The sequence below is a fragment of the Malaclemys terrapin genome, chromosome 5, assembly GCF_027887155.1.
Source record: "Malaclemys terrapin pileata isolate rMalTer1 chromosome 5, rMalTer1.hap1, whole genome shotgun sequence".
NCBI lineage: Eukaryota > Metazoa > Chordata > Testudines > Emydidae > Malaclemys > Malaclemys terrapin.
Genome location: NC_071509.1, coordinates 143,933,703 through 143,960,893, shown reverse-complemented (window position 1 = coordinate 143,960,893; position 27,191 = coordinate 143,933,703). Strand labels below are relative to the sequence as shown.

Sequence of the window (27,191 nt, the reverse complement as noted above, 5' to 3'; positions counted from 1 at the left end):
AGGGAAGGAAATAGACTTCTGGGAGGGAGGCTGGCTCATCTCATCAAAAGAGCTTTAAACTAGGAATTTGGGGGAGACGGTTGGGAGATGTCCAGTTAATCTCCACGCCAGATTCCAACATTGAAAAGGAGGGTGATGAGATAAGAACAGATATAGCCGGGGGGAAGGGACTGGACATAAGAAGGAGAGGGGAGATGAACAGTAAGGGGTCCGTACCAAATTGCATAACTAATGGGAGACAGGCTAAATGGTATACATTAAGATGTTTATACACCAATGCGAGAAGCCTAGGTAACAAAATGGAGGAATTGGAGCTCCTGGTCCGAGAAATGAAACCGGATATCGTAGGAATAACCGAAACCTGGTGGAACGGTAGTCATGACTGGAGTACAGGTATGGAAGGGTATGTGCTGTTTAGGAACGACCGGAACAAAGGTCTTTGTGTGTGTGGGGGTAGCATTGTATGTCAATAATGAGGTAAACTGTAAAGAAATAATAACTGATGGAATGGATAAGACGGAGTCTGTCTGGGCAATACTCGCACTGGGTAAAAGAACTACTAGAGCCTCCCCTGGGATAGTGCTTGGGGTGTGCTATAGACCGCCGGGATCTACCCTGGATATGGACAGAGAACTATTTAATGTTTTTAGGGAAGTAAATACTAATAGGAACTGTGTAATCATGGGAGACTTTAACTTCCCGGATATAGATTGGGGAACAAATGCTAGTAACAATAATAGGGCTCAGATGTTCCTAGACGTGCTAGCTGATGAATTCCTTCATCAAGTAGTAGCTGAACCGACGAGGGGGGAGGCCATTTTAGATTTGGTTTTGGTGAGTAGTGAGGACCTCGTTGAGGAAATGGTTGTAGGGGACAACCTTGGCTCGAGTGATCATGAGCTAATTAGATTTAAACTAAATGGAAGGATTAACAGAATTAAATCCGAGACTAGGGTTTACAATTTCAAAAAGGCTAATTTTAATAAATTAATGGGACTGGTAAGGGAAGTGGATTGGGCTAACATATTTATGGATCAAAAGGCAGATGGCGCCTGGGATTATTTTAAATTAAAGTTGCAGGAGCTGTCGGAGGCCTGTATCCCGAGAAAGGGAAAACGCCTAGTAGGCAAGAGATTTAGACTGAGCTGGATGAGCGAGCGTCTCAAAGGGGTGATTAAGAAAAAAACAGAAAGCGTACAAAGAGTGGAAGAGGGGAGGGATCAGTAAGGAAACCTACCTTATTGAGGTCAGAGCATGTAGAGATGGAGTGAGAAAGGCCAAAAGCCGTGTAGAGTTGGACCTTGTGAGGGGAATTAAAACCAATAGTAAGAGGTTTTATAGCCATATAAATAGGAAGAAAACAAAGAAAGAAGAAGTGGGACCGCTGAAGACTGTAGATGGAGTGGAGATTAAGGATAATCTAGGCATGGCACAATATCTAAACGAATATTTTGCATCGGTCTTTAATGAGGCTAATGAAGGGTTTAGGAATAGTGGCAGCGTGACAGAGGGGAATAAAGGAGGGGGGATTGACATTACCGTATCCGAGGTAGAAGCCAAACTTGAACACTTTAGCGGGACTAAATCGGGCGGACCGGATGATCTTCATCCGAGAATATTGAAGGAACTGGCACGAGAAATTGTAAGCCCGTTAGCAATAATTTTTAATGAATCTATAAACTCGGGGGTGGTACCATTGGACTGGAGAATAGCTAATGTGGTTCCTATTTTCAAGAAAAAAGTGACCCGGATAACTACAGACCTGTTAGTTTAACATCTGTAGTATGCAAGGTCCTGGAAAAAATTTTGAAGGAGAAAGTAGTTAAGGACCTTGAGGTCAATGGCAATTGCGACAAATTACAACATGGTTTTACGAAAGGCAGATCGTGCCAAACCAACCTGATCTCCTTCTTTGAGAAAGTAACAGACTTTTTAGATAAGGGAAATGCGGTGGACCTAATATACCTCAATTTCAGTAAAGCGTTTGATACGGTACCGCACGAGGAATTATTGGTTAAATTGGAAAAGATGGGGATTGATATGAAAATCCAGAGGTGGATAAGAAACTGGTTAAAGGGGAGACTGCAGTGGGTCATACTGAAAGGGGAACTGTCAGGTTGGAGGGAGGTCACCAGTGGAGTTCCTCAAGGTTCGGTTTTGGGTCCCATTTTATTTAATCTATTTATTACTGACCTCAGAACCAAATGTAGGAGTGGGCTGATAAAGTTTGCAGATGACACAAAGTTGGGAGGTATTGCCAATTCGGAGGAGGATCGGGATATTCTGCAGGGAGACTTGGATGACCTTGTAAATTGGAGTAACAGAAATAGGATGAAATTTAATAGTGAAAAGTGTAAGGTGATGCATTTAGGGATGACTGACAAGAATTTTAGTTATAAGCTGGGGACGCATTGGTTGGAAGTAACTGAGGAGGAGAAAGACCTCGGAGTCCTGGTTGACCGCAGGATGACTATGAGTCGGCAATGTGACGTGGCGGTGAAAAAGCCAATGCGGTCTTGGGATGCATTAGGCGAGGTATATCTAGTAGGGATAAGGAGGTGCTGCTTCCATTATACAAGGCACTGGTGAGACCTCACTTGGAGTACTGTGTGCAGTTCTGGTCTCCCATGTTTAAAAGGGATGAACTCAAACTGGAACGGGTACAGAGAAGGGCCACTAAGATGATCAGAGGAATGGAAAACCTGTCGTATGAAGGGAGACTCGAGGAGCTCGGTTTGTTTACCCTAACCAAAAGAAGGCTGAGGGGGGATATGATTGCTCTCTTTAAATATATGAGAGGGATAAATACCAGGGAGGGAGAGGAATTATTTCAGCTCAGTACTAACGTGGACACGAGAACGAATGGATATAAACTGGCCGTGGGGAAGTTTAGGCTTGAAATTAGACGAAGGTTTCTGACCGTCAGAGGGGTGAAATATTGGAACAGCCTTCCGAGGGAAACGGTGGGGGTGAAGGACCTGTCTGGTTTTAAGATTAAGCTAGATAAGTTTATGGAGGGAATGGTTTGATGGGATAACGTGATTTTAGTCAATTAATCAACAGCGTCCCATCACTGGTAAATAGTATCAATGGTCAATGAGGGTCAGGCTGGAGAATCTTGCCTACGTGCTCGGGGTTTTACTGATCGCCATATTTGGGGTCGGGAAGGAATTTTCCTCCAGGGTAGATTGGCAGAGGCCCTGGAGGTTTTTCGCCTTCCTCCGCAGCATGGGGCAGGGATCGCTAGCAGGAGGATTCTCTGCTAATTGAAGTCTCTAAGCCACAGGATTTGGGGACTTCAACAGCAGAGTCAAGGGAAAGGGTAGGGACGGCTTTGTGGTCTGCATCATGCGGGAGGTCAGACCAGATGATCATAATGGTCCCTTCTGACCTTAAAGTCTATGAGTCTATGAGTCTATGGGTGGAACTGGGAACTGAGCCCCGGTCTCCCAAATTACTGGCTAGTGCCTTAACCACGAGATCAGCCTTTCCATGAGGACATAAAGAGAGACATTCCCCTTTGGTTTCAGAGTAGCAGCCTTGTTAGTCTGTATCCGCAAAAAGAAGAACAGGAGTACTTGTGGCACCTTAGAGACTAACAAATTTATTAGAGCATAAGCTTTCATGGACTACAGCCCACTTCTTCGGATGCATAACGAAGAAGTGGGCTGTAGTCCACGAAAGCTTATGCTCTAATAAATTTGTTAGTCTCTAAGGTGCCACAAGTACTCCTGTGGTTAAAAGATTGTTATACATACAGATATGAATAAAGTTCTTAGGTCAGTTTCATCATAGAGATGGTGAGCTTTAGAGTTGCAAATGTTCTTTCAGAATTAGTCCATAGGTTACAGTCCAAAGTCAGGATGATCCAGATGGGACAGGAAACCTCAGTCTTGTGACGCAAACTTCCCTTGAGGCTTAAGCAGATCTGAGATAATAGGATCAGAGCCTAAGAGTTCTCTCTAGCAGCCTCTTGACAGTAGGTGTTCCAAGAAGAAGGAGTGCTAGGCAGAGACGGGCTCCACCTAACGAAGAGAGGGAAGAGCATCTTCGCCAGCAGGCTGGCTAACCTAGTGAGGAGGGCTTTAAACTAGGTTCACCGGGGGAAGGAGACCAAAGCCCTGAGGTAAGTGGGGAAATGGGATCCTGGGAGGAAGCACAAGAAGGAGAGTGCAAGAGGGGAGGACTCCTGTCTCATGCTGAGAAAGAGGGACGATCGATGAGTTATCTTAAGTGCCTGTACACAAATGCAAGAAGCCTGGGAAACAAGCAGGGAGAACTGGAAGTCCTGGCACAGTCAGGGAACTATGATGTGATTGGAATAACAGAGACTTGGTGGGATAACTCACATGACTGGAGTACTGTCATGGATGAATATAAACTGTTCAGGAAGGACAGGCAGGGCAGAAAAGGTGGGGGAGTTGCGTTGTATGTAAGAGAGGAGTATGACTGCTCAGAGCTCCGGTATGAAACTGCAGAAAAACCTGAGAGTCTCTGGATAAAGTTGAGAAGTGTGAGCAACAAGGGTGATGTCGTGGTTGGAGTCTGCTATAGACCACCAGACCAGGGGAATGAGGTGGACGAGGCTTTCTTCTGGCAACTAGCAGAAGTTGCTAGATCGCAGGCCCTGGTTCTCATGGGAGACTTTAATCACCCTGATATCTGCTGGGAGAGCAATACAGCGGTGCACAGGCAATCCAGGAAATTTTTGGATAGTGTAGGGGACAATTTCCTGGTGCAAGTGCTGGAGGAACCAACTAGGGGCAAAGCTTTTCTTGACCTGCTACTCACAAACAGGGAAGAACTAGTAGGAGAAGCAAAAGTGGATGGGAACCTGGGAGGCAGTGACCATGAGATGGTCGAGTTCAGGATCCTGACACAAGGAAGAAAGGAGAGCAGCAGAATACGGACCCTGGACTTCAGAAAAGCAGACTTTGACTCCCTCAGGGAACAGATGGGCAGGATCCCCTGGGAGAATAACATGAAGGGCAAAGGGGTCCAGGAGAGCTGGCTGTATTTTAAAGAATCCTTATTAAGGTTGCAGGAACAAACCATCCAGATGTGTAGAAAGAATAGTAAATATGGCAGGCGACCAGCTTGGCTAAACAGTGAAATCCTTGCTGATCTTAAACGCAAAAAAGAAGCTTACAAGAAGTGGAAGATTGGACAAATGACCAGGGAGGAGTATAAAAATATTGCTCAGGCGTGCAGGAGTGAAATCAGGAAGGCCAAATCACACTTGGAGTTGCAGTTAGCAAGAGATGTTAAGAGTAACAAGAAGGGTTTCTTCAGGTATGTTAGCAACAAGAAGAAAATCAAGGAAAGTGTGGGCCCCTTACTGAACGAGGGAGGCAACCTAGTGACCGAGGATGTGGAAAAAGCTAATTGGTCACCTTCTCCCCATGCTGTACTGCCCAGTGCAGCAATCTGGGAGCTGACCTTGTGCGTGAAGACAGAGGCAATGATTTTTTCCACATCCTCGGTCACTAGGTTGCCTCTGTCTCAATGATTTTTTTGCCTCTGTCTTCACGCACAAGGTCAGCTCCCAGATTGCTGCACTGGGCAGTACAGCACGGGGAGAAGGTGACCAACCCTCTGTGGAGAAAGAAGTGGTTCGGGACTATTTAGAAAAACTGGACGTGCACAAGTCCATGGGGCCGGATGCGCTGCATCCGAGGGTGCTAAAGGAGTTGGCGGGTGAGATTGCAGAGCCATTAGCCATTATTTTTGAAAACTCATGGCGATCAGGGGAGGTCCCAGATGACTGGAAAAAGGCTAATGTAATGCCCATCTTTAAAAAAGGGAAGAAGGAGGATCCGGGGAACTACAGGCCAGTCAGCCTCACCTCAGTCCCTGGAAAAATCATGGAGCAGGTCCTCAAGGAATCAATTGTGAAACATTTAGAGGAGAGGAAAGTGATCAGGAACAGTCAGCATGGATTCACGAAGGGGAAGTCGTGCCTGACTAACCTAATTGCTTTCTATGATGAGATAACTGGCTCTGTGGATGAGGGGAAAGCAGTGGATGTGTTATTTCTTGACTTTAGCAAAGCTTTTGATACGGTCTCCCACAGTATTCTTGCCGCCAAGTTAAAGAAGTATGGGCTGGATGAATGGACTGTAAGGTGGATAGAAAGCTGGCTAGATCGTCGGGCTCAACGGGTAGTGATCAATGGCTCCATGTCTAGTTGGCAGCTGGTTTCAAGCGGAGTGCCCCAAGGGTCGGTCCTGGGGCCGGTTTTGTTTAATATCTTTATTAATGATCTGGAGGATGGTGTAGACTGCACTCTCAGCAAGTTTGCAGATGACACTAAACTAGGAGGCGTGGTAGATACACTAGAGGGTAGGGATCGGATACAGAGGGACCTAGACAAATTAGAGGATTGGGCCGAAAAAAACCTGATGAGGTTCAACAAGGACAAGTGCAGAGTCCTGCACTTAGGACGGAAGAATCCCATGCACTGCTACAGACTAGGGACCGAATGGCTAGGTAGCAGTTCTGCAGAAAAGGACCTAGGGGTCACAGTGGACGAGAAGCTGGATATGAGTCAACAGTGTGCTCTTGTTGCCAAGAAGGCTAACGGCATTTTGGGCTGTATAAGTAGGGGCATTGCCAGCAGATCGAGGGACGTGATTGTTCCCCTTTATTCGACATTGGTGAGGCCTCATCTGGAATACTGTGTCCAGTTTTGGGCCCCACACTACAAGAAGGATGTGGAAAAATTGGAAAGAGTGCAGCGGAGGGCAACAAAAATGATTAGGGGTCTGGAGCACATGACTTATGAGGAGAGGCTGAGGGAACTGGGATTGTTTAGTCTCCAGAAGAGAAGAATGAGGGGGGATTTGATAGCAGCCTTCAACTACCTGAAGGGGGGTTCCAAAGAGGATGGAGCTCGGCTGTTCTCAGTGGTGGCAGATGACAGAACAAGGAGCAATGGTCTCAAGTTGCAGTGGGGGAGGTCCAGGTTGGATATCGGGAAAAACTATTTCACTAGGAGGGTGGTGAAACACTGGAATGCGTTACCTAGGGAGGTGGTGGAGTCTCCTTCCTTGGAGGTTTTTAAGGCCCGGCTTGACAAAGCCCTGGCTGGGATGATTTAGCTGGGAATTGGTCCTGCTTTGAGCAGGGGGTTGGACTAGATGATCTCTTGAGGTCCCTTCCAACTCTGATATTCTATGATTCTATGATTCTATGATAGGTGAATAATAGGTGAAGCATTGTGGCTTTGAAGTAGACCTCCTATTTCCTGAGCATCACTGATAATTGGCTATGTGGATTAGCATAAGGCAGTTGCCCATCTCCCACCATTTATAGGTTTTTTATTACGTACTTCAAAGAGAAATGAAGACAATATTACCACATTCACAGTTCATCTAAATGTTAATATTCCCTTTTGATCTCTGAATCAATAGAACATAGTGACAAACAGGAACCGTCTGATTACACTGTTAACCTCTAACAAGATACAGTTAAACATAGACTACAACAGTCACTATCTTCTTCCTATTCTTTAACAATACAAGTCTACATTTCAAAGCTCTAGTCTATCTAACATGGCTGTGATAGCTCTTGATAAGGAATAGCCCTAATTACTATTTACATACTTTCCTAATATGTATTTAAAGGTAGAATTTGGGTCATTTAACTTGCAAATTGCTTACCCCTTTCTGACTCACTGTCACATAGCCACCACTACTTTTTCTCATCAGTTAGACCATTAGCTATTACAAGGGTCGGCAACCTTTCAGAAGTGGTGTGGCGAGTCTTCAGTTATTCTCTCTAATTTAAGGTTTCGCGTGCCAGTAATACATTTTAACATTTTTAGAAGGTCTCTTTCTATAAGTCTATAATATATAACTAAACTATTGTTGTATGTAAAATAAATAGGGTTTTTAAAATGTTTAAGAAGCTTTATTTAAAATTAAATTAAAATGCAGAGCCCCCTGGACCGGTGGCCAGAACCCGGGCAGTGTGAGTGCCATTGAAAATCAGCTCCTACTTATGCAGCCAAAAATACCGTTAGCCATACCGTTAGCCATCTTGGCAACAGGGGCACACTGTTGACTCATATCCAGCTTCTCATCCACTGTAACCCCTAGGTCCTTTTCTGCAGCACTGCTGCCTAGCCACACGGTTCCTAGTCTGTAGCGGTGCATGGGATTCTTCCATCCTAAGTGCAGGGCTCTGCACTTGTCCTTGTTGAACCTCATCAGATTTCTTTTGGCTCAATCCTCTAATTTGTCTAGGTCCTTCTGTATCCGATCCCTACCCTCCAGCGTATCTACCACTCCTCCCAGTTTAGTGTCATCTGCAAACTTGCTGAGGGTGCAATCCACACCATCCTCCAGATCAGGCCTGCACAACATGCGGCCTGCGTGTGCTCACTGTGCGGCCCGCGGCGGCGGGTGAGGGAGAGGGGCTGAGGAGGCGAGTGGGCGGGCAGTGGGGGGGGGGCAGGTGAGCCGGCAGCAGGGGAGGCGGGCTGAGGAAGTGAGTGGGCGGGCAATGACGGGGGGTGGGGGCAGGTGAGCCAGCGGCGGAGGAGGGGAGCTGAGGAAGCGAGCGGGCGGGCAGTGGGGGGGGCGGGCAGGTGAGCCAATGGCTGTCCCCAGCTCACCACCACTCCGCCTCCGCCTCCTCCCCTGAACGCTCCGCCCCACTTCTCCCCCTCCCCCACACTTCCCGCGAATCAGCTGTTTGCACAGGAAGCCTGGGAGGGCTGAGACGTGGTGCGGCGGCTTCGCGCTCAGGCCCAGGGAGGAGGAAGCGAGCTGGGGGGAGGGGAGCGGTTCCCCTGCGCGCCCCCCGGGTTACCTGCTGCGGCGTGGGCGGCCCTCCTCGCGCCTCCCCACCCCAGCTCACCTCCCCCTCCGTCTCCCTGGGCCTGAGTGCGAAGCCGCCGCACCGCTTCTCAGCCCTCCCAGGCTTCCTGAGCGAACAGCTGATTCACGGGAAGCAGGGGGGCTGCGAGCTCGGCCTGACCCGGTGCTCCAGGCGCTGCATGGCGGCGGCGTGGCCCGGCTCCAGCCGAGCGGTGCGACTGTAGCGCCGCCAACCACCTCCAGGTAGTGCGGTAAGGGGGCAGGGAGTGGGGAGTTCGGGGGAGTGATCGGGGTGGGGGGGGTGATGGGGTCGGGGTGGTCAGAGGGTGGGGAACAGGGGGGTTGAATGGGGGCAAGGGTCCCGGGGGGGGGCCGTCAGGAAGGAGGGGGATGTTGGATGGGGTGGAAGGGGGCAGTCAGGGGCAGGGGTTCCAGGGGCGGTCAGGGGACAGGGAGAAGGGGTGGTTGGATGGGGCAGGGGTCCCGGGAGGCCATCAGGAATGAGAGGAGGGGTTGGATGAGGCGAGGGGGGGCAGTCAGGGGACAGGGAAGGGGAGTGGATGGGGCAGGTGTCGGGGGGGCGTCAGGAAGGAGGGGGAGGTTGGATGGGGCGGTGGGAGGCAGTCAGGGGCAGGGGTTCCAGGGGCAGTCAGGGGACAGAGAGAAGGGGTGGTTGGATGGGGCAGGGGTCCCGGGGGGGCTGTCAGGAAGGAGGGGGAGGTTGGATGGGGCGGCAGGGGGCAGTCAGGGGACAGCGAAGGGGGGTGGATGGGGCAGGGGGTCCTGGGGGGGCATCAAGGAACGTGGGGGGTTGGATGGGGCAGGAGTCACGGAGGGGTGGGGGCGGGCCACGACCCCCTTGTGGGGTGAGGAGGGAACCGGTTGTTTAGATTTTGGCAGCTCATCGCTGGCTGGGGTGGGTGGGGGGGCTGAGGTGGCGAGCTACGAGTCAGTGGCTGATCTGTTTTACTGATCTGGTCTAGCTCCCATCCCCTCTCCAAGGGTTGCAGCTGTCTAGAGGTGCCTGCCTTCCACGCCTTCCTCATTCACACCTCATTCATTCAACAGGGTACCTGATTACAAAGTGGGGGGAAGATCTTATTTATTCTACTTCTAGCGAAAAGACATTTTTCTTTTACCTTAATTATACTACCTTAGGGGCCCGCTATAACATATTACCAAGGTTCAATACAGCTGTTTCGGTGGGGCGGTGCTGGGGAAGGAGGGTTTGTTTCCACGGGGCGGGTGGCGCTTGGGAGGGTGGGTTGTTTCGGGGGGGCTGGGCGGCGCTGGAGGGGTTGTTTTTGCAGGGCGGGCAGTGCTGGCGGGGAGTTCGGCGGCACGGGGGGCGGTTCGGCGGCACTGGGGGGGGTTTGGTGGGGGCAGGGGGGGGGTTCGGCCCTCAGCTGTTTTCTTTGGACTAATATGGCCCTCGCCGCTTTACGAGTTGTGCAGGCCTGCTCCAGATCATTAATGAAGATATTGAACAAAACCAGTGCCAGGACCGACCTTTGGGGTGATCACTACCCATTGAGCCCGACGATCTAGCCAGCTTTCTATCCACTTTACAGTCCATTCATCCAGCCCATACTTCTTTAACTTGGTGGCAAGAATACTGTGGGAGACAGTATCAAAAGCTTTGCTAAAGTCAAGGAATAACACGTCCACTGCTTTTCCCTCATCCACAGAGCCAGTTATCTCCTCATAGAAGGCAATCAGGTTGGTCAGGCATGACTTGCCCTTGGTGAATCCATGATGACTGTTCCTGATCACTTCCCTCTCCTCTAAGTGCTTCAGAAATGATTCCTTTGCATCCAAGAGTTGTAAAAGAGCTCTGTGGGGAGTTCTCTGAAACATTAATGTTGATTTTTCAACAGGTCTTGGAGCATTATGGAAGTTCCACAAGACTGGAAGAATGCTAGTGGTGTACCAATTTTTTAAAAGTATAAACATGGTTGTCCTGGGTATTTATAGGCCTGTCAACCTAATACCAATCCTCGACAAGAGAATGGAGCAGTTGATATGGAACTTGATTAACAAAGAATAAAAGATAATTATCAGAGTGGTAGCTGTGTTAGTCTGTATCAGCAAAAAGAACAGGAGTACTTGTGGCACCTTAGAGACTAACAAATTTATTTGAGAATAAGCTTTTGTGGGCTACAGCCCACTTCATCGGATTCATGTAGTGGAAAATACAGTAGGAATATATATATATATATATACAGAGAACATGAAAAAATGGGTGTTGCCATACCAACTATAACGAGAGTAATCAGTTAAGGTGGGCTATTAGAACCACCTGATCAACATCCTATACAGAAAACAGGGAAAGCACTCTATGTACAATGAGCTCTCAAAACTGGATACTCTCATAAAAAAAACAACCTTCCACACAAACTTCCTAGTGGCTGGACTTTACAAAAACTAGACAAGCCATTTACAACACACACTTTGCTTCTCTACAAAGGAAAAAGGACACTAAACTACTACATGCCACAAGGGGCCACAACAGTGGTTCCCTTAACCCAACCAACAATATTGTTAATCTATCCAACTATACTCTTAGCCCAGCAGAAGAATCTATCCTATCCTTCTGCCCCTCCACCCCCACGAACATGATACAGTTCTGTGGTGTCCTAGAATCCTATTTTCGACATCTCCGACTCAAGGAATATTTCCAACACACCTATGAACAGCACACTAACCCACAGAAACCTTCCTACCAACACTACAAAAAGAAAGATTCTGGGTGGACTCCTCCTGAAGGTCAAAACAACAGACTGGACTTCTACATAGAGTGCTTCCGCTGACATGCATGGGCTGAAATTGTGAAAAAGCAGCATCACTTGCCCCATAACCTCAGCCGTGCAGAACACAATGCCATCCACAGCCTCAGGAACAACTCTGACATCATAATCAAAAAGGCTGACAAAGGCGGCGCTGTCGTCATCATGACTAGGTCAGAATATGAATGAGAGGCTGCCAGGCAGATCTCTAACACCCCATTCTACAAGCCATTATCCTCTGATCCCACTGAGGGTTACCAAAAGAAACTACACCATTTGCTCAAGAAACTCCCTGAAAAAGCACAAGAACAAATCTGCACAGGTGTATTCTATCTGCTACCCAAGATCCATAAACTTTGAAATCCTGGATGCCCCACATCTCAGGCATTGGCACCCTGACAGCAGGATTGTCTGGCTATGTAGACTCTCTCCTGAGGCCCTACGCTACCAGCACTCCTAGCTATCTTCGAGACACCACTGACTTCCTGAGGAAACTACAATCCATTGGTGATCTTCCAGAAAACACCATCCTGGCCACTATGGATGTAGTAGCCATCTACACCAACATTCCACACAAAGATGGACTACAAGCCGTCAGGCACAGTATCCCTGATAATATTACAGCAAACCCGGTGGCTGAACTTTGTGACTTTGTCCTCACCCACAACTATTTCACATTTGGGGACAATGTATACCTTCAAGTCAGCGGCACTGCTATGGGTACCTGCATGGCCCCACAATATGCCAACATTTTTATGGCTGACTTAGAACAATGCTTCCTCAGCTCTCGTCCCCTAACATTCCTACTCTACTTGCACTACATTGATGACATAAATTTGTTAGTCTCTAAGGTGCCACAAGTACTCCTCGTTCTTTTTAAAGATAGTTATGTAATTAGTACAAATCAACATGGGTTTATGGAAAATAGATCCTGTCAAACTAACAATATCTTTGTTGACACGATAACAAGTTTGGTTTAGAAGTATGGGCTGGATGAATGGACTATAAGGTGGATAGAAAGCTGGCTAGATCATCGGGTTCAACAGGTAGTGATCAGTATCAAAGTGGAGTGCCCCAAGGGTCGTTCCTGGGGCAGGTTTTGTTCAATATCTTCATTAATGATCTGGAGGATGGCTTGGATTGCACCCTCAGCAAGTTTGCAGATGACACTAAACTGGGAGGAGTGGTAGATACGCTGGAGGGTAGGGATAGGGTCCAGAGGGCCCTAGACAAATTAGAGGATTGGGCCAAAAGTAATCTGATGAGGTTCAACAAGGACAAGTGCAGAGTCCTGCACTTTGGACAGAAGAATCCCATGCACTGCTACAGACTAGGGACCGAGTAGCTACGCAGCAGTTCTGCAGAACAGGACCTAGGGGTTACAGTGGATGAGAAGCTGGATATGAGTCGACAGTGGGCCCTTGTTGCCAAGAAGGCTAACAGCATTTTGGGCTGTATAAGTAGGAGCTATGCCAGCAGATTGAGGGCTGTGATCATTCCTTTCTATTCGGCATTGGTGAGGCCTCATCTGGAGTACTGTGTCCAGTTTTGAGCCCCACACTACAAGAAGGATGTGGAAAAATTGGGAAGAGTCCAGCGGAGGGCAACAAAAATGATTAGGGGGCTGGAGCACACGATTTATGAGGCGAGGCTGAGGCAACTGGGATTATTTAGTCTTCAGAAGAGAAGGATGAGGGGGGATTTGATAGCTGCTTTCAACTACCTGAAAGGGGGTTCCAAAGAGGATGGATCTAGACTGTTCTCAGTGGTAGCAGATGACAGAACAAGGAGTAATGGTCTCAAGTTGCAGTGGGGGAGGTTTCGGTTGGATATTAGGAAAAACTTTTTCACTAGGAGGGTGGTGAAGCACTGGAATGGGTTACCTAGAGAGGTGGCAGAATCTCCATCCTTAGAGGTTTTTAAGGCCCTGCTTGACAAAGCCCTGGCTGGGATGATTTAGTTGGGGATTGGTCCTGCTTTGAGCAGGAGGTTGGACTGGATGACTTCCAGAGTTCCCTTCCAGCCCTGATATTCTATGATTCTATGGTAATAATGTTGACATAATATACTTAGACATCTGTAAGGTGTTTGACTTCATACCACACAACATTTTGACTAAAAAATGATTATATAAAATTAACATGGCACACATTAAATAAATTAAAAACTGGCTAACTGATAAATCTCAAAATATCATTATAAATGGGGAATCATCATCAAATGTGTATTTCCAGTGGAGCCCTGCAGGGATTGGTTTTTGGCCCTGTGCCATCTAACATTTTTTATCAGCGACCTGGAAGAAAACAAAATCACCACTGATAAATTTTGTAAATGACACAAAAAATGGGGGAGTGGTCAATAATGAAGAGAAAAGGTCACTGATTCAGAGTGATCTGGATTGCTTGGTAAACTGGACACAAGTGAACAATAGGCTAAATGTATATGTCTAGGACCAAAGAACGCAGGCCATGCTTACAGGAGGGGAACTTTATCCTGAGAAGCAGTGACTCTAAAACAAGATTTGGGGGTCATGGTGGATAATCATCTAAATGAAAGTGGTTCCCAAAAGACCTAATGTGACCCTGTGATGCATAAACAGGGTGATCTCAAGTAGGAGGAGAGAGACTATCTGGCACTGGTGCAACTGCTGCTGGAATAGTGTGCCCAGTTCTGATGCCCACAATGAAAGAAGGATGTTGATAAATTGGAGAGGATTCAGGGAAGAATTATGAGAATGATTGGAAAACATGCCTAGATTCAAAGAGCTCAGTCTATTTAGCTTCACAAAGATACGGTTAATGACTGACTTTATTACAGTCTAAAAGTATCTGTAGGGGGAACAAATATTTGATAAAAAGAACAGGAGTACTTGTGGCACCTTAGAGACTAACAAATTTATTTGAGCATAAGCTTTCATGGGCTACAGCCCACTTCTTCGGATGCATAGAATGGAACACACAGACAGAAGATATTTATACATACAGAGAACATGAAAAGGTGGAAGTACGCATACCAACTGTAAGAGGCCAATCAATTGAGATGAGCTATCAGCAGCAGAAGAAAAAAAAGCTTTGAAGTGATAATTGAGATGACCCATAGAAGGTGTGAGGAGAACTTAACATGGGGAAAAAGATTCAATTAGTGTAATGACTCAACCATTCCCAGTCTCTGTTTAAACCTAAGTTAATTGTATCTAATTTGCATATTAACTTGAGTTCAGCAGTCTCTTTTTGGAGTCTGTTTTTTGAAGTTTTTTTGTTGCAAAATTGTCACCTTCAAGTCTGTCACTGAGTGGTTAGAGAGGTTGAAGTGTTCTCCCACTGGTTTTGAATGTTATGATTCCTGATGTAAGATTTGTGTCCATTTATTCTTTTGCGTGGAGACTGTCCGGTTTGGCCAATGTACATAGCAGAGGGGCTTTGCTGGCACATGATGGCATATATCACGTTGGTAGATGTGCAGGTGAACGAGCCCCTGATGGTGTGGCTGATGTGGTTAGGTCCTATGATGGTGTCACTTGAATAGATATTTGGACAGAGCTGGCATCGGGCTTTGTTGCAAGGATAGGTTCCTGGGTTAGTGTTTATGTTGTATGGTGTGCGGTTGCTGGTGAGTATTTGCTTCAGGTTGGGAGGCTGTCTGTAAGCGAGGACTGGTCTGTCTCCAAAGATCTGTGAGAATGAGAGATCATCTTTCAGGATAGGTTGTAGATCTTTGATGATGGACACACCACACGATCCATTGTCTACAGCCAAGCTCTAAGATACAACTGCATTTGCTCCAATCCCTCAGACAGAGATAAACACCCTACAAGATCTCTATCAAGCATTCTGAAAACTACAATACCCACCTGCTGAAGTGAAAAAACAGATTGACAGAGCCAGAAGAGTACCCAGAAGTCACCTACTACAGGACAGGCCCAACAAAGAAAACAACAGAACGCCACTAGCCGTCACCTTCAGCCCCCAACTAAAACCTCTCCAGCGCATCATCAAAGATCTACAACCTATCCTGAAAGATGATCCCTAACTCTCACAGATCTTGGGAGACAGACCAGTCCTCACTTACAGAATAATAATAATAAGTATTATGGTAGCACCTAGGAACTATCCAGGGTTAAGAGGAAGGGACCGACCAAAAATTAAAAAGAAAGCCCATTCCTCCATCTAAAAGTCATGGTATTATCCCCCCATTTGGAGCCCATCACTCTGCTCATGTTACATCCCTTCCCCTTAACCCATTTAAACTGTAAGTTCTTCAGACCAGGGACTGTCTACTGCTTTATGTTTCTACAATGCCTAGTATGGTAAGGCTCTGATCCTGGATAGTTCCTAGGTACTACCATAATACTTATTATTATTATTCTACTTCAGGAGCAAACTCTCACTCTCTATGCTGAATATTTACAGAAATGAAGATGGAGAATTAATAGATGTTTCTTCTATTCTCTTCCAGGTTTGGGCTCTGGGCCCCACATCTCTGTTGCTGACTATGAGGCCGGTGGCATCGGGTGGTGTGTACGTTGGGTGGGTGGTACCCAGAGCCTGAAATGCTGTGGAGAGATTCTAGTGGGCAGCTTGTATCATCACTGTCCCAAACGAAATCCCAACAGGAAAATGGCCTGTTTGAAGCTCAGATTTCTGTTGTTATAAAAGAAAGGACACATCCTGGTTTGAATTGTTACATAAGGAATCCCTGCCTCAACCAAGAAAAAGAGTCAACAATTTACATAGCAGGTCAGTTCCCATCACAGCCAGACCAAGTAATTGCCAACAAACACTACTAATGATAAGATTATATTAAAGTTATACTGTATATGCGCCCAGGGCTGCTCAGAGAGTATTCCAGGTGCGTCTCCTGACCAGGGGTGTGCAAAGTGCTTGTACACACTACCACGACCAGGGACATCTGCTGGTGAGCCTGGTGCCCACCCCATTGGGTGGGGCTGGGGGCAGTACAGCCGCTGGAGGAAGTGCCCTAGCAGGGCTCTGGCTCCTGTGAGTGGTGGCCTGACGTATTGCTGCTTTCACCACTGTGGTTCCTGGTAGAGCCCTGCAGCTCCGCGGATATCCAATTTATATTTGCAGATATCCACATCTGCGGCTATAAATTTTGTATCTGCACAGGGCTCTAATCATAATGACACTACATAAATCCATTGTGCACCCAAACCTTGAATACTGTGTCTAGTTCTGATGTCAAGTATCAGGGGTAGCCATGTTAGTCTGTATCCACAAAAACAACAGGGTGTCCGGTGGCACCTTAAAGACTAACTAATCTGTTAGTCTTCAAGGTGCCACTGGACTCCCTGTTGTTTTTGTGTCTAGTTCTGGTTGCTCCATCTCAGAAAGGATATAGTGTAACTGGAAAAGGTTCAGAGAAGAGCAGCAAAGATGATCAAGGGGTATGGACCAGCTTCCATATGTGGACAGACTAAAAAGATTATGGCTGTTCAATTTAGAAAAGAGACTATTCAGGCAGGTATGATAGAGGTATATAACATCATTAATAATGTTGAAAAAGTAATAGAGAAGTGTTATTTACCCCTTCACATATCAGAAGAACCAGAAATCACTCGATGAAATTAATAGGCCACAGGTTTAATACAAACAAGAGGCAATACTTCTTCATACAACACAATTAACCTGTGGAACTCATTGCCATAGGGAGTTGTGATGACCAAAAATATAACTGGGTTCAAAAAAGAACTAGATAAATTCATGGCAGACATGTCCATCAATGACTGCTGGCCAAGATGTTATGGATTTAATCCCATCCTCAAGGTGACCCTTAACCTCTCACTATCAGAAGCAAGGAGGGAAAGGCAAGGGTGGATGTCTCCAAAATTACCCTGTTCTGCAAACTCTGCCTGAAACTCTGGTACTTGCCACTGTCAGCAGACAGGATACTGGGCTAGATAGACCATTGGTCTGACCCAATCTGGCTGTTCTTATGAGAACTGGGCACAGATTCATTGAAAGAAAGGGGAAGGCAAATTGTAAGGATGCTCACATGTCTCTGTTCCCAAGGGGTGCAGAGGTGGATATGGAGGTACCCCAACAGGTCCCTGTGATGGGAGATTGGTTGTGGAGGAGAAATTGCCAGGGTGTCCTCGGGGCCCCATCATACTGTAGTCTCAACAGACAGTCTGGCCATAACAAATAGGCCTAACCCAGAAAACATGAATTTTGCACTCACTGACAATCTAAATCCAACGGTGAGCAATGTCTCCATGACTAAATATATATAACTTTAGAAGGCAGAGAAACATGGAAACCTCCAGAGATGACAAACTACTTGAACTATCAGGAAATAATGTTTTAAATGCTTGTTCCAGGAGAGAGAGGAATGTTGTGGTGATGTGTGTAGACATCACTTCCACCAATAGATGGAGTTGTATCTTTATCATAGTGTTAAGTAGGTGTATTGTACATTATGATGTTGTATTTGATCTGCAGGGTCTATCAGGAAGTTCAATCCTGGCTGTGGTGCTGGAGTTGTTACTTGCAGTGTTCCAGTGAACCTCTATGATTCTATAAACATTGCATTATGTCATGTGTGAAGCAGCATTAAGGCTATGTTGCAGGTGAAGAAGCAAATCAACAAAGTGTTTTTGGTTTTTTGAGTGACTAGTTTCTGCCTATGTAGGGCCAATCTACACAGCAAATACAGAAATGCCAGGGATTTGCCTACAATATGATTGACCCCTGCCTTGGTTACCACGGAATTCCTTCTCACTGTGTAGGTAGGCCCTAATAGTGTTCTGTAACAGGTCAAAGCTTGCACTTCCATTGGCTTCAGAGTGAAATGTGAAGGAACCTTATCTCAGTAGGGAATTTATTTAGAGCAGGGGTAGGCAACCTATGGCACGTGTGCCGAAGGCGGCACGGGAGCTGATTTTCAGTGGCACTCATACTGCCCGGGTCCTGACCACCGGTCCAGGGGGCTCTGCATTTTAATTTCATTTTAAAGGAAGCTTCTTAAACATTTTAAAAACCTTATTTACTTTACATACAACAATAGTTTAGTTATATATTATAGACTTATAGAAAGAGACCTTCTAAAAACGTTAAAATGTATTACTGGCAGGCAAAACCTTAAATGAGAGTGAATAAATGAAGATTTGGCACACCACTTCTGAAAGGTTGCCAACCCCTGATTTAGAGTCTCAGGAAAGTTTCTCCCACCCAATCACATTATGTTACTTTTGTGTGCAGAAGTCCTGCTGGTGGCATGATTCTGTCACTGTTTCCAAATTAATTAGGCTTTCTCTTCCAGACCCGTTTTTCCTAAGGACTTCGCTCTGGATGGTGGCGCTGGCTGTGGTCCTGAGTGTCCTGGGTTTTCTCATTTCCCCAGCCATTTACTATTTTTGGATGCAGCACAGAGAGGAAGGTAAAGTAATAGTGGGAGATTCCTTGGGTGAAACTGTTTCAGCTGAGAGAAATGCAGCAAATGGAACTATTCTTTACATCTCACTAATGAATCCAAACCTATTTTTAGTGTCAGATAAAAACTACATTAAACTGGAAGTCAGGTTGGGAGTATGTACCTGTAACTCAAAGGTGAATGTTTTATGTATTCCAGAAGCAAACATCACAAGCCTGACTAATTCAGCATAAAGAAATCCCAAACAAGCTAAGGTCTTGAAGCACACAGTAAGACCATCCAAACAACCTTAATTCTGACATTCTAGTGATGCCAGGTGTTAACTGTACAATTACTGTTAGTGCATGATAGTGACTGTGGTCTGAGACTAGATTAAAGTTATTTCTAAAGACACATTAGATTTTTTTTCAGTTTTTCCAATGTGTCAGGGGCCACCATCTTCCCTTGAGGGGAACCTGGCTCTATTCCATTTGCACAGCCAGGAGGAGGGAAGGTGTGTGTACGTGACACCATCGTTTACTGTATAATCAGTGATGTAAAATTTATCAAATCTCTATTGGGTAGTGCAATGGGTTATACCTCTCTAGCACCCCCTTGGGGTGAGAGGGGCACCACCTCCCATCTTTGCTGTCCTTTCCTGGATGGCAGAGACTAGTTACTGTAGTCTGGATTCCAGATTTAGGGTACAGCCCTCCAGCTGTACCTCTTAGATAGCCTGCCCCCTTCAGGAGAGGAGGGGGTTAAGCAGCCCAAAAGAAAAGGACAGACTGCCTCCAGAGCCCAAAAAAGGGCCAGGTCTGCTCAGTCTCAGACAGTGTAGAGGTCAAGAGTCTCTTGGAGGAGATCTGGTCCCTTGTATGTCCAAACAACCCAAGCTGGGACCCAGTGCTCCATACAGAAAAGCTAGTCCCTCTACTTCCTCAGAGGGCCTGGTTGGCTGATGTTCTCAGGAGTGTACCCAGTAAACAACCCTTGTGCCCTGGGACTAAGGAGCTCTTGCTCTGTTTACTCCAGAGTCATCTGGGATCCTCCATTTTAAGGACCTGCCCTTCTCCAGGCTTGGCATATCTCACAAGTGTACTGGGTTGGGGCTGATTGTGCCCAGAGAAGCTCTTTAACCCCTTCATGGCTGGTGTAGGGCACTTCCCAGCCACAGGTGGACAGTGGCCACAGATATAGTGGCTGGGAAAAAAGCCAGTGATGGAAACTTCATTTGGAATGTCCAGGCATTCAGACATTTAAGGGTTGGTTATTTTTTTACAGCTTTTTTTTTGGAATAACATTAAGTTAAGGTTAATAAAAGGTTTTAGTTTATGATAATTATCTAGGCTATGGGGATTCATATAATAAAGAATCATGTAAAGGCACTATAACACAAGCTCTAGTAATATGTCTGTTTTTCTTTGTTTGTTTTAGGGAAACTCTTGGCTGAACTTCGTAAGTTCTGTTTTTTTCATAATTAAAACTTAGTTAGAAATTGTGCCTTCTTCAGACTGTGTTCATCTCTGTGTCTATGCTTGGTTTCAGGGTGGAGAAGAGCCCAAATATATGCAGGTAAATCAAGCTGACCTTTCATTTATGTCAAAATTCCCCTGCCTCTTTTTACTAATCACACATAACAAGAAGGAAAAAGTCAGTTAAAACATTTAAAACTTAAAGTTAAATAAGGCTTCATTTTAACAATTTCCTATATTCCATTTCCCTTTAGTGTATGGAATCTTTCAGAGGGAAAAGTTCTGACTTGATAAACGTTACATGGTATTAAATACCCTTTTTGAAAGAGTCAATTACAGACTATAGCATTTGAGCTGTTATTGTCAAAGTCCAAACTGTTTCTTTAGTGAACAAAAGAAACACACCCGTTGGGAGAAAAGTATACTAACTACAGAATACAGCTTCCGTCTCTCTGGTACAACTTAACTGCTAAAGACTTACAGGCACAGTACCTGACTCAGTCATTAGTCACCCCAGGACCTGGCAATGTTTCATTAAAATCAGGCTGAATTATTGTTTTATCTTACCTCTTCCCACCCCCCACTATCACCCCATGCATAGACCAGGCCTCAATGATACTTGTCTTCCTCCTCCTTCCTCCCTGGCTCCTTCCTGCAAGCTTCCGCCAAGATGCCGGTTGACAGAACCCTCCCCCACTACCACATCAGAGGGGATAAAAATCTATGGGTTTTGTTTTTATTTAAAAAACAACAGATTTTTTTCATTTAAATTAAATACAGATTTATTTTTTTTAAATAAACTTATTTAAAATTAATTTTTAAATTGACAACTTATGTTGAGGCCAAAACTCATTATAATCTATTAAAATCATGTAATTGAATACAACACATAATTTTAAGCAGTACATGTTTGCTGCGAAGTTTTAAAGAAAGCCAAACTACTGAAATGGAGGCAGACACTGGCTAAGCTCTTGGAGCCAGATTTGACAAAGTGCTGATCCAGCTTTGACAACAGTAGCCTCTTCTACAGGTGCAGAAAGAGTATTTTCTTCATTGAGGTTTATTTAACTGGTTCATTTCAATGATTAGTTCATTCAAAGTTAAGAAATTATTTGTGTGTTGAAAAATCAGGAAAGTTTGTTTTCTAAACTATGAATACAAAGTAGGGTGAGAGGATGAGATCTACTTGTTCTAAGTCTTGAAGGACACGGCGACCAGGAACAACCAGTTCAACTCATTAAGTACAGATAATAATTTGTTAGTTTTAAGTGCAAAACATGTTTTGGCAAACATTTTTGTACGAATTCAACACTTTTAAGGTAGTTTTATTTAATTAAAGAAAAACTTTGTGGATTTTAATTGAATTTTAATTTCCATCCAAATAGAACTTGAAACATAGGCATCTAGAGAACTTGAATCACAAGTACAAAATGAATTTATTAAATAAGAAATTCATCATTCACCATTTTCTAACATAACAAAAGAAGAAAAAAATAAGCATCTGAATAAATGTAAATTAAGCTATGTAGCTGATTAATTAAATATGTGATATGAGCCCAGATCCTCAAAGATTTTTAGGCATCTAACTTTCATTGATTTCAATGGACGTTAGGAGCCTAAATACCTTTAGAGTCTGGGCCATAGCATATCCTCCTGGTTAGCAAAAAGAAGCACCAAGTGTAGTATAATTGTGAATCAATATGTTTTAATTGTTATCAACTAATAAGAATCAATCTTTCTTTAAGAAAATAACTAAAAAGTCCAAATGCAAAACATGATGAAAATCAATGATTTAAATCAAGGCTTCCTGCTTGCTGATTTAAATCATGATTAAAATCACTTATTTAAATCTCTTAAATGAATCCATCCTGCACCACCCCATAACCAGAAAGAGTTGGCAGCCTCACTCCATTAAAATGAATGAAAGCACATCTAATACCTCCCTTTTATAGTCCCTGATCTGGATGCTCAAAACAAGTTCATAGAATCATAGAATATCAGGGTTGGAAGGGACCTCAGGAGGTCATCTAGTCCAACCCCCTGCTCAAAACAGGACCCAATCCCCAACTAAATCATCCCAGCCAGGGCTTTGTCAAGCCTGACCTTAAAAACCTCTAAGGAAGGAGATTCCACCACCTCCCTAGGTAACCCATTCCAGTGCTTCACCACCCTCCTAGTGAAAAAGTTTTTCTAATATCCAACCTAAACCTCCCCCACTTCAACTTGAGACCATTACTCCTTGTTCTGTCATCTGCTACCACTGAGAACAGTCTAGATCCATCCTCTTTGGAACCCCCTTTCAGATAGTTGAAAGCATTTATCAAATCCCCCTTCATTCTTCTCTTCTGCAGACTAAACAATCCCAGTTCCCTCAGCCTCGCCTCCTAAGTCCTGTGTTCATAAGTTAGGTGCTTAAGTCCCAGTTTCGGGCCAGATGCACAAAACTCCTGCCTCAGCCCTGTAGGTGCCTAAACTATGAGGATAAAAGTTTGCTAGATGTCTGTTTCGGCCTCTGGGCATGTGCACCACTGCCTCCCTTTGGGCGTCCAAGCACCTATCTCCCACCTCAACCCCAGAGATTCCCAAATCAGGCAAAGACAGGAATTTAGCCACCTAAGTCGCATGTGGGGCCCAATCTGATTGGCATTGTTAGAGGCCACCTGCTGGATCAAGTCACATTCAAAACGTGGTGGTAGGACCCACCTTGTCCCTTGTAGCCCAGTGGCTGTCACTTACCTGGGATGCGAGACCCAGGTTCATTTCCCCCTATCTGCCTGACAGGGAGAAAAGCTTTGAATGGTGTGGGTGTCTCCCACCTCTCATGAGAGGACCCCGGGTAATCCAAACATTGGTCCAGAGAGAATAAGAATGACTCGGGGGTCTAATTAGGTACCAGCTAGGAGACCCAGGCCCCCGCTTCAATCCCTCTTTCATTACTTAATCACAGTGAAACAGTTTCAGCAGGAATCACACATCAGAATAGCCCATAGCTCAGTGATTAGAGCCTCTCTTGAGAGGTGGGAGATGCCTGCACAAATACTTTCTCGCCCTCTTGCAGAGAGGGGAAAATTAAACCTGTTTCACCCACATCCCGGGTAAATGTCCTGGCCTCTGGGCTAAAGGTTATAAGGTGGGCAACCCCCTCCCCCATGCTAAAATGACATCAGTGCCTAGCTCTACAGAGGGTTCCCAACTTCAGACTCACAAGCTGACATGTGAGTGTCCAGACATGTGCATCTATCTCTGCCTAGCATGATGACTTTTGGAAGTCACAGGCTTCAGGCGCCTATAGGAGCTTTAGAGAGTGCCTGGCTCAGGCTTTGGGAGTTGCAGCAATTTCTCCAGGCACCTATAATTAGGCTGAGCATCACAATGCCTAACTCCTCTTGAGCATTCAGCCCATCCTTCCACCCAAGGCCTGGGCTATACTAGCGGGGGGTTCGAACTAAGATATGCAACTTCAGCTACACTATTCGCATAGCTGAAGTTGAAGTATCTTAGTTGGACTTACCTGGCAGTCCTCACGGCGGTGAGTTGACCACCGCGGCTCCCCTGTCAACTCCGCTTACTCCTCCTGCCGAGGTGGAGTATGGGCGTCGATTTGGGGATCGATTTATTGCATCTAGATGAGACGCGATAAATTGATCCCCGATACATTGAACACTACGCGCCGATCCGGCGGGTAGTATAGACGTACCCCTAGTAACCTCAGCGGGGTGGATACTTGTAAAGTGAGTTTAGTTGACTATAAGTTACAGCAAAACAGATCTCATGGGTTGAGAGAGCCCCTCAAGGCTGGCCCCAGGCAGACTGCAGCCCTCGCTGGACAGGTTTCCCATCAGGTACCTGTCCCCTTGTGGCTGTCAACACCCCCTGGTCTCCCAGATCTCAGTGCCAAGGGGCTGAGGGGGCTGCAAGGTGCTTGGGGCCGGCTGTCTCTCTGTCTCACTCTCAGCCATGCTCGGCAGCTGGATACCAAGAAGTGGAAACGTGAACAGATGACTAGGGAGGAGTATAAAACTATTGCTCAAGGATGCAGGGGTGTAATCAGGAAGGCCAAAGCACAATTGGAGTTGCAGCTAGCAAGGGATGCGACGAGTAACAAGAAGGGTTTCTACAGGTATGTTAGCAACAAGAAGGTGGTCAGGGAAAATGTGGGGCCCTTACCCCTGATTGCAGCTATTAGCACCTTTCAGACTATCAGTGTGCATGCTTCTGCGCATACGGTCTATTTCCTCACACTTGAGTCCTGCTCAGATACCAAGCAACTTGGAGACACAGATGCCACGAGACCCCAAGGATAGGGTATTTTGTGTTTATTTTGCACTAAATCAACCCCTCTGTCTCCTTCCCCTGGAAATAAACAGGTCGGGTGTGAAAGTCTCACTGCCTCTTGGGGGGAAGGGGTATTTAATATTTTCCCTCCATTTCCGCCTCTGGGCAAGTGATTTTATAATTAGGGATTAAAGAAGGTTAATTTCCCTTGGATCCCAGCACCTGCCCCCGGCACAGACTCTGTGACTCTCTCCCCAGTGAATGTGACTCTGGATACAGCCACAGCTCAGTCCAACCTCGTCCTGTCCGAGGATCGGAAAAGTGTGAGACATGGAGATATACGGCAGGATCTTCCCGACAACCCTGGGAGATTTGAACCTTATGTCATTGTTCTGGGCGCTGAAAAGTTCATAGACGGGAGGCATTACTGGGAGGTGGAGGTGGGAAAGAAGCCTGAGTGGACTCTGGGGGTTTGTAGGGAATCTGTGAGGAGGAAGGGGGGTATCAGTATCACATCTAAGAATGGATACTTTGTGGTGTGTTTGAGAGATGGAGAAAAATACTGGGCCTGCACTTCCCCCCTAACTCCTCTCCCCGTGAGCGTCAGGCCCAGCCGGGTGGGGATTTTCCTGGACTATGAGGGGGGCGAGATCTCATTTTACAATGTGACTGACAGGTACCATCTCTTCACTTTCACTGACACCTTCTCTGGGATGCTCCGCCCTTATTTCAGTCCTTGTCTCAATGAAGGGGGTAAAAATGCAGATCCCCTGATAATCTGCCCGGTCCCAGAGAAGGCCTGAAGGGATCTCTGTCCCTCACAGTGACACCCACAGCAGAGACTGTCCCCTCCCACCACTGACCAGCCCCCAGGCCTGTTCCCATGGGGATGGTGTAAAAAGCATCAGCTGCCTGCCCCCCATCACCCCCTCCTCTCTCAGCTCTCAGCACCAGGTCTGTGAACTGCAGGAAGAGGAGAGAGGCAGAGAAGGGGTGAGGTGGGGTCAGGCTGCTTGGAAGTGGGGATGCAGGGGCAGAGGAAGGTGGTTTAGTCTTGTGGTTTAGACCTTCCCTGTCAAAGTTTAAGCAGACCTGAGGTAAAAAAGGATCAAGCCCTGGGACATTTTCTTTAAAGTCTTCTAGCAAATTGATAAACTTCTTGATAGCAATTATCACAGCAGCATCTTCTCCCAAGGAAGAATAGGCAGTGCAGATTGTTGCTTTGAAGCTAATTTTCTATTTTATGGGGGGAGGGATAGCTCAGTGGTTTGAGCATTGGCCTGCTTAAACCCAGGGTTGTGAGTTCAATCCTTGAGGGGGCCATGTAGGGATCTGGGGCAAAATCAGTACTTGGTCCTACTAGTGAAGGCAGGGGGCTAAACTCAATGACCTATCAGGTCCCTTCCAGTTCTAGGATATCTCCATTGATTTATTTTATTTATATTATTATTATAGATGAACTACTTGTGTTCAGTCACATAAGGCAATTAGCCAGTCAAACTGTCAAGACAGTTCACACGTAGTTTACTATGTGGAATTACAAACTTCAAGGAGAGATTAGGATAATTATATTACTGTACCACAAGTCCCATCTAAATAATAATTTTCCCTTTTGACCTCTGAATCCATAGAACACAGCATTATGAGACAGGAACAGGATTAGCATCTACAAGCTAATTAGATCACATTGTTAAACTTCTAATGAGATACAGGTAAACACAGACAAATAAACTTAACATCTACCCGTGATTTCTATTACTACAAATAAATGGGTTAATGATTGCTGGTCTAGGACATCTCTTTGAAATACACATACAAGTAGATTGTCTTGGTTACATTTCAATGTGTCTTGTTAAGTTATAGGTCATACCCAAGTTGACCATTCTGTGAACATCACAGAAGTGCTGTTAAGAAAGATGCTTTCAGAGCCTTTTACAGAACCAATGTCATGTTTGTCATTTGAATATTCTGTTAATTAGATTATTTTTTCTTTCACTGAAAAAAGTCTCTGCAGTTATCTTTATACTCTAGGTGCTTTGTTGCGATGTGTCATTTCAACTTTGCAGGTTTCATTGCTTCATTTGATAGGATTTGTAAGCATGTGATGCATCACAGTTGTCAATCACTGAATTCCATAAAACCAAAATCAGCATAACTTTCGTCAAACTTTCTGTACTTCGTTTGTTTCTTACTATTTGACTGCATTGTCCATGGCTTCAGCACAACTAGCAGGACTAATATAAGGTTGTTTTAAAAACTTACTCATTTTCAGTATAACTTGCTCACACACTGTAAAAATATATTCCACTTCCACCTGCCAAATACGTCTCAGTCAAAACGGACGTCACTTCTGATTTGCTGTTGCAAAGCAGTGAGATTTTTTATGTTGATGCTTATGCAATGTGAATATTACGGCATTGTTCATTCACCATGGAATATGTTGTGTAAACAGAAATCATTGATTT

The 27,191-nt window shown here is 45.5% G+C and overlaps 1 protein-coding gene across 1 annotated transcript in view; it reads left to right on the top strand.

Annotated features, from left to right (window-relative positions):
* LOC128838540 (E3 ubiquitin-protein ligase TRIM39-like) overlaps nucleotides 1-26,848 on the top strand; it is a 29,533-nt gene extending 2,685 nt beyond the window's left edge. The window contains 6 exon segments of the mRNA XM_054030788.1: nucleotides 16,064-16,111; nucleotides 16,114-16,344; nucleotides 18,887-19,003; nucleotides 20,414-20,434; nucleotides 20,525-20,551; nucleotides 24,985-26,848. Coding sequence (XP_053886763.1) covers nucleotides 16,064-16,111; nucleotides 16,114-16,344; nucleotides 18,887-19,003; nucleotides 20,414-20,434; nucleotides 20,525-20,551; nucleotides 24,985-25,529 — 989 coding nt within the window. The 3' untranslated portion in view covers nucleotides 25,530-26,848.
* Nucleotides 26,849-27,191: the final 343 nt, after the last annotated feature.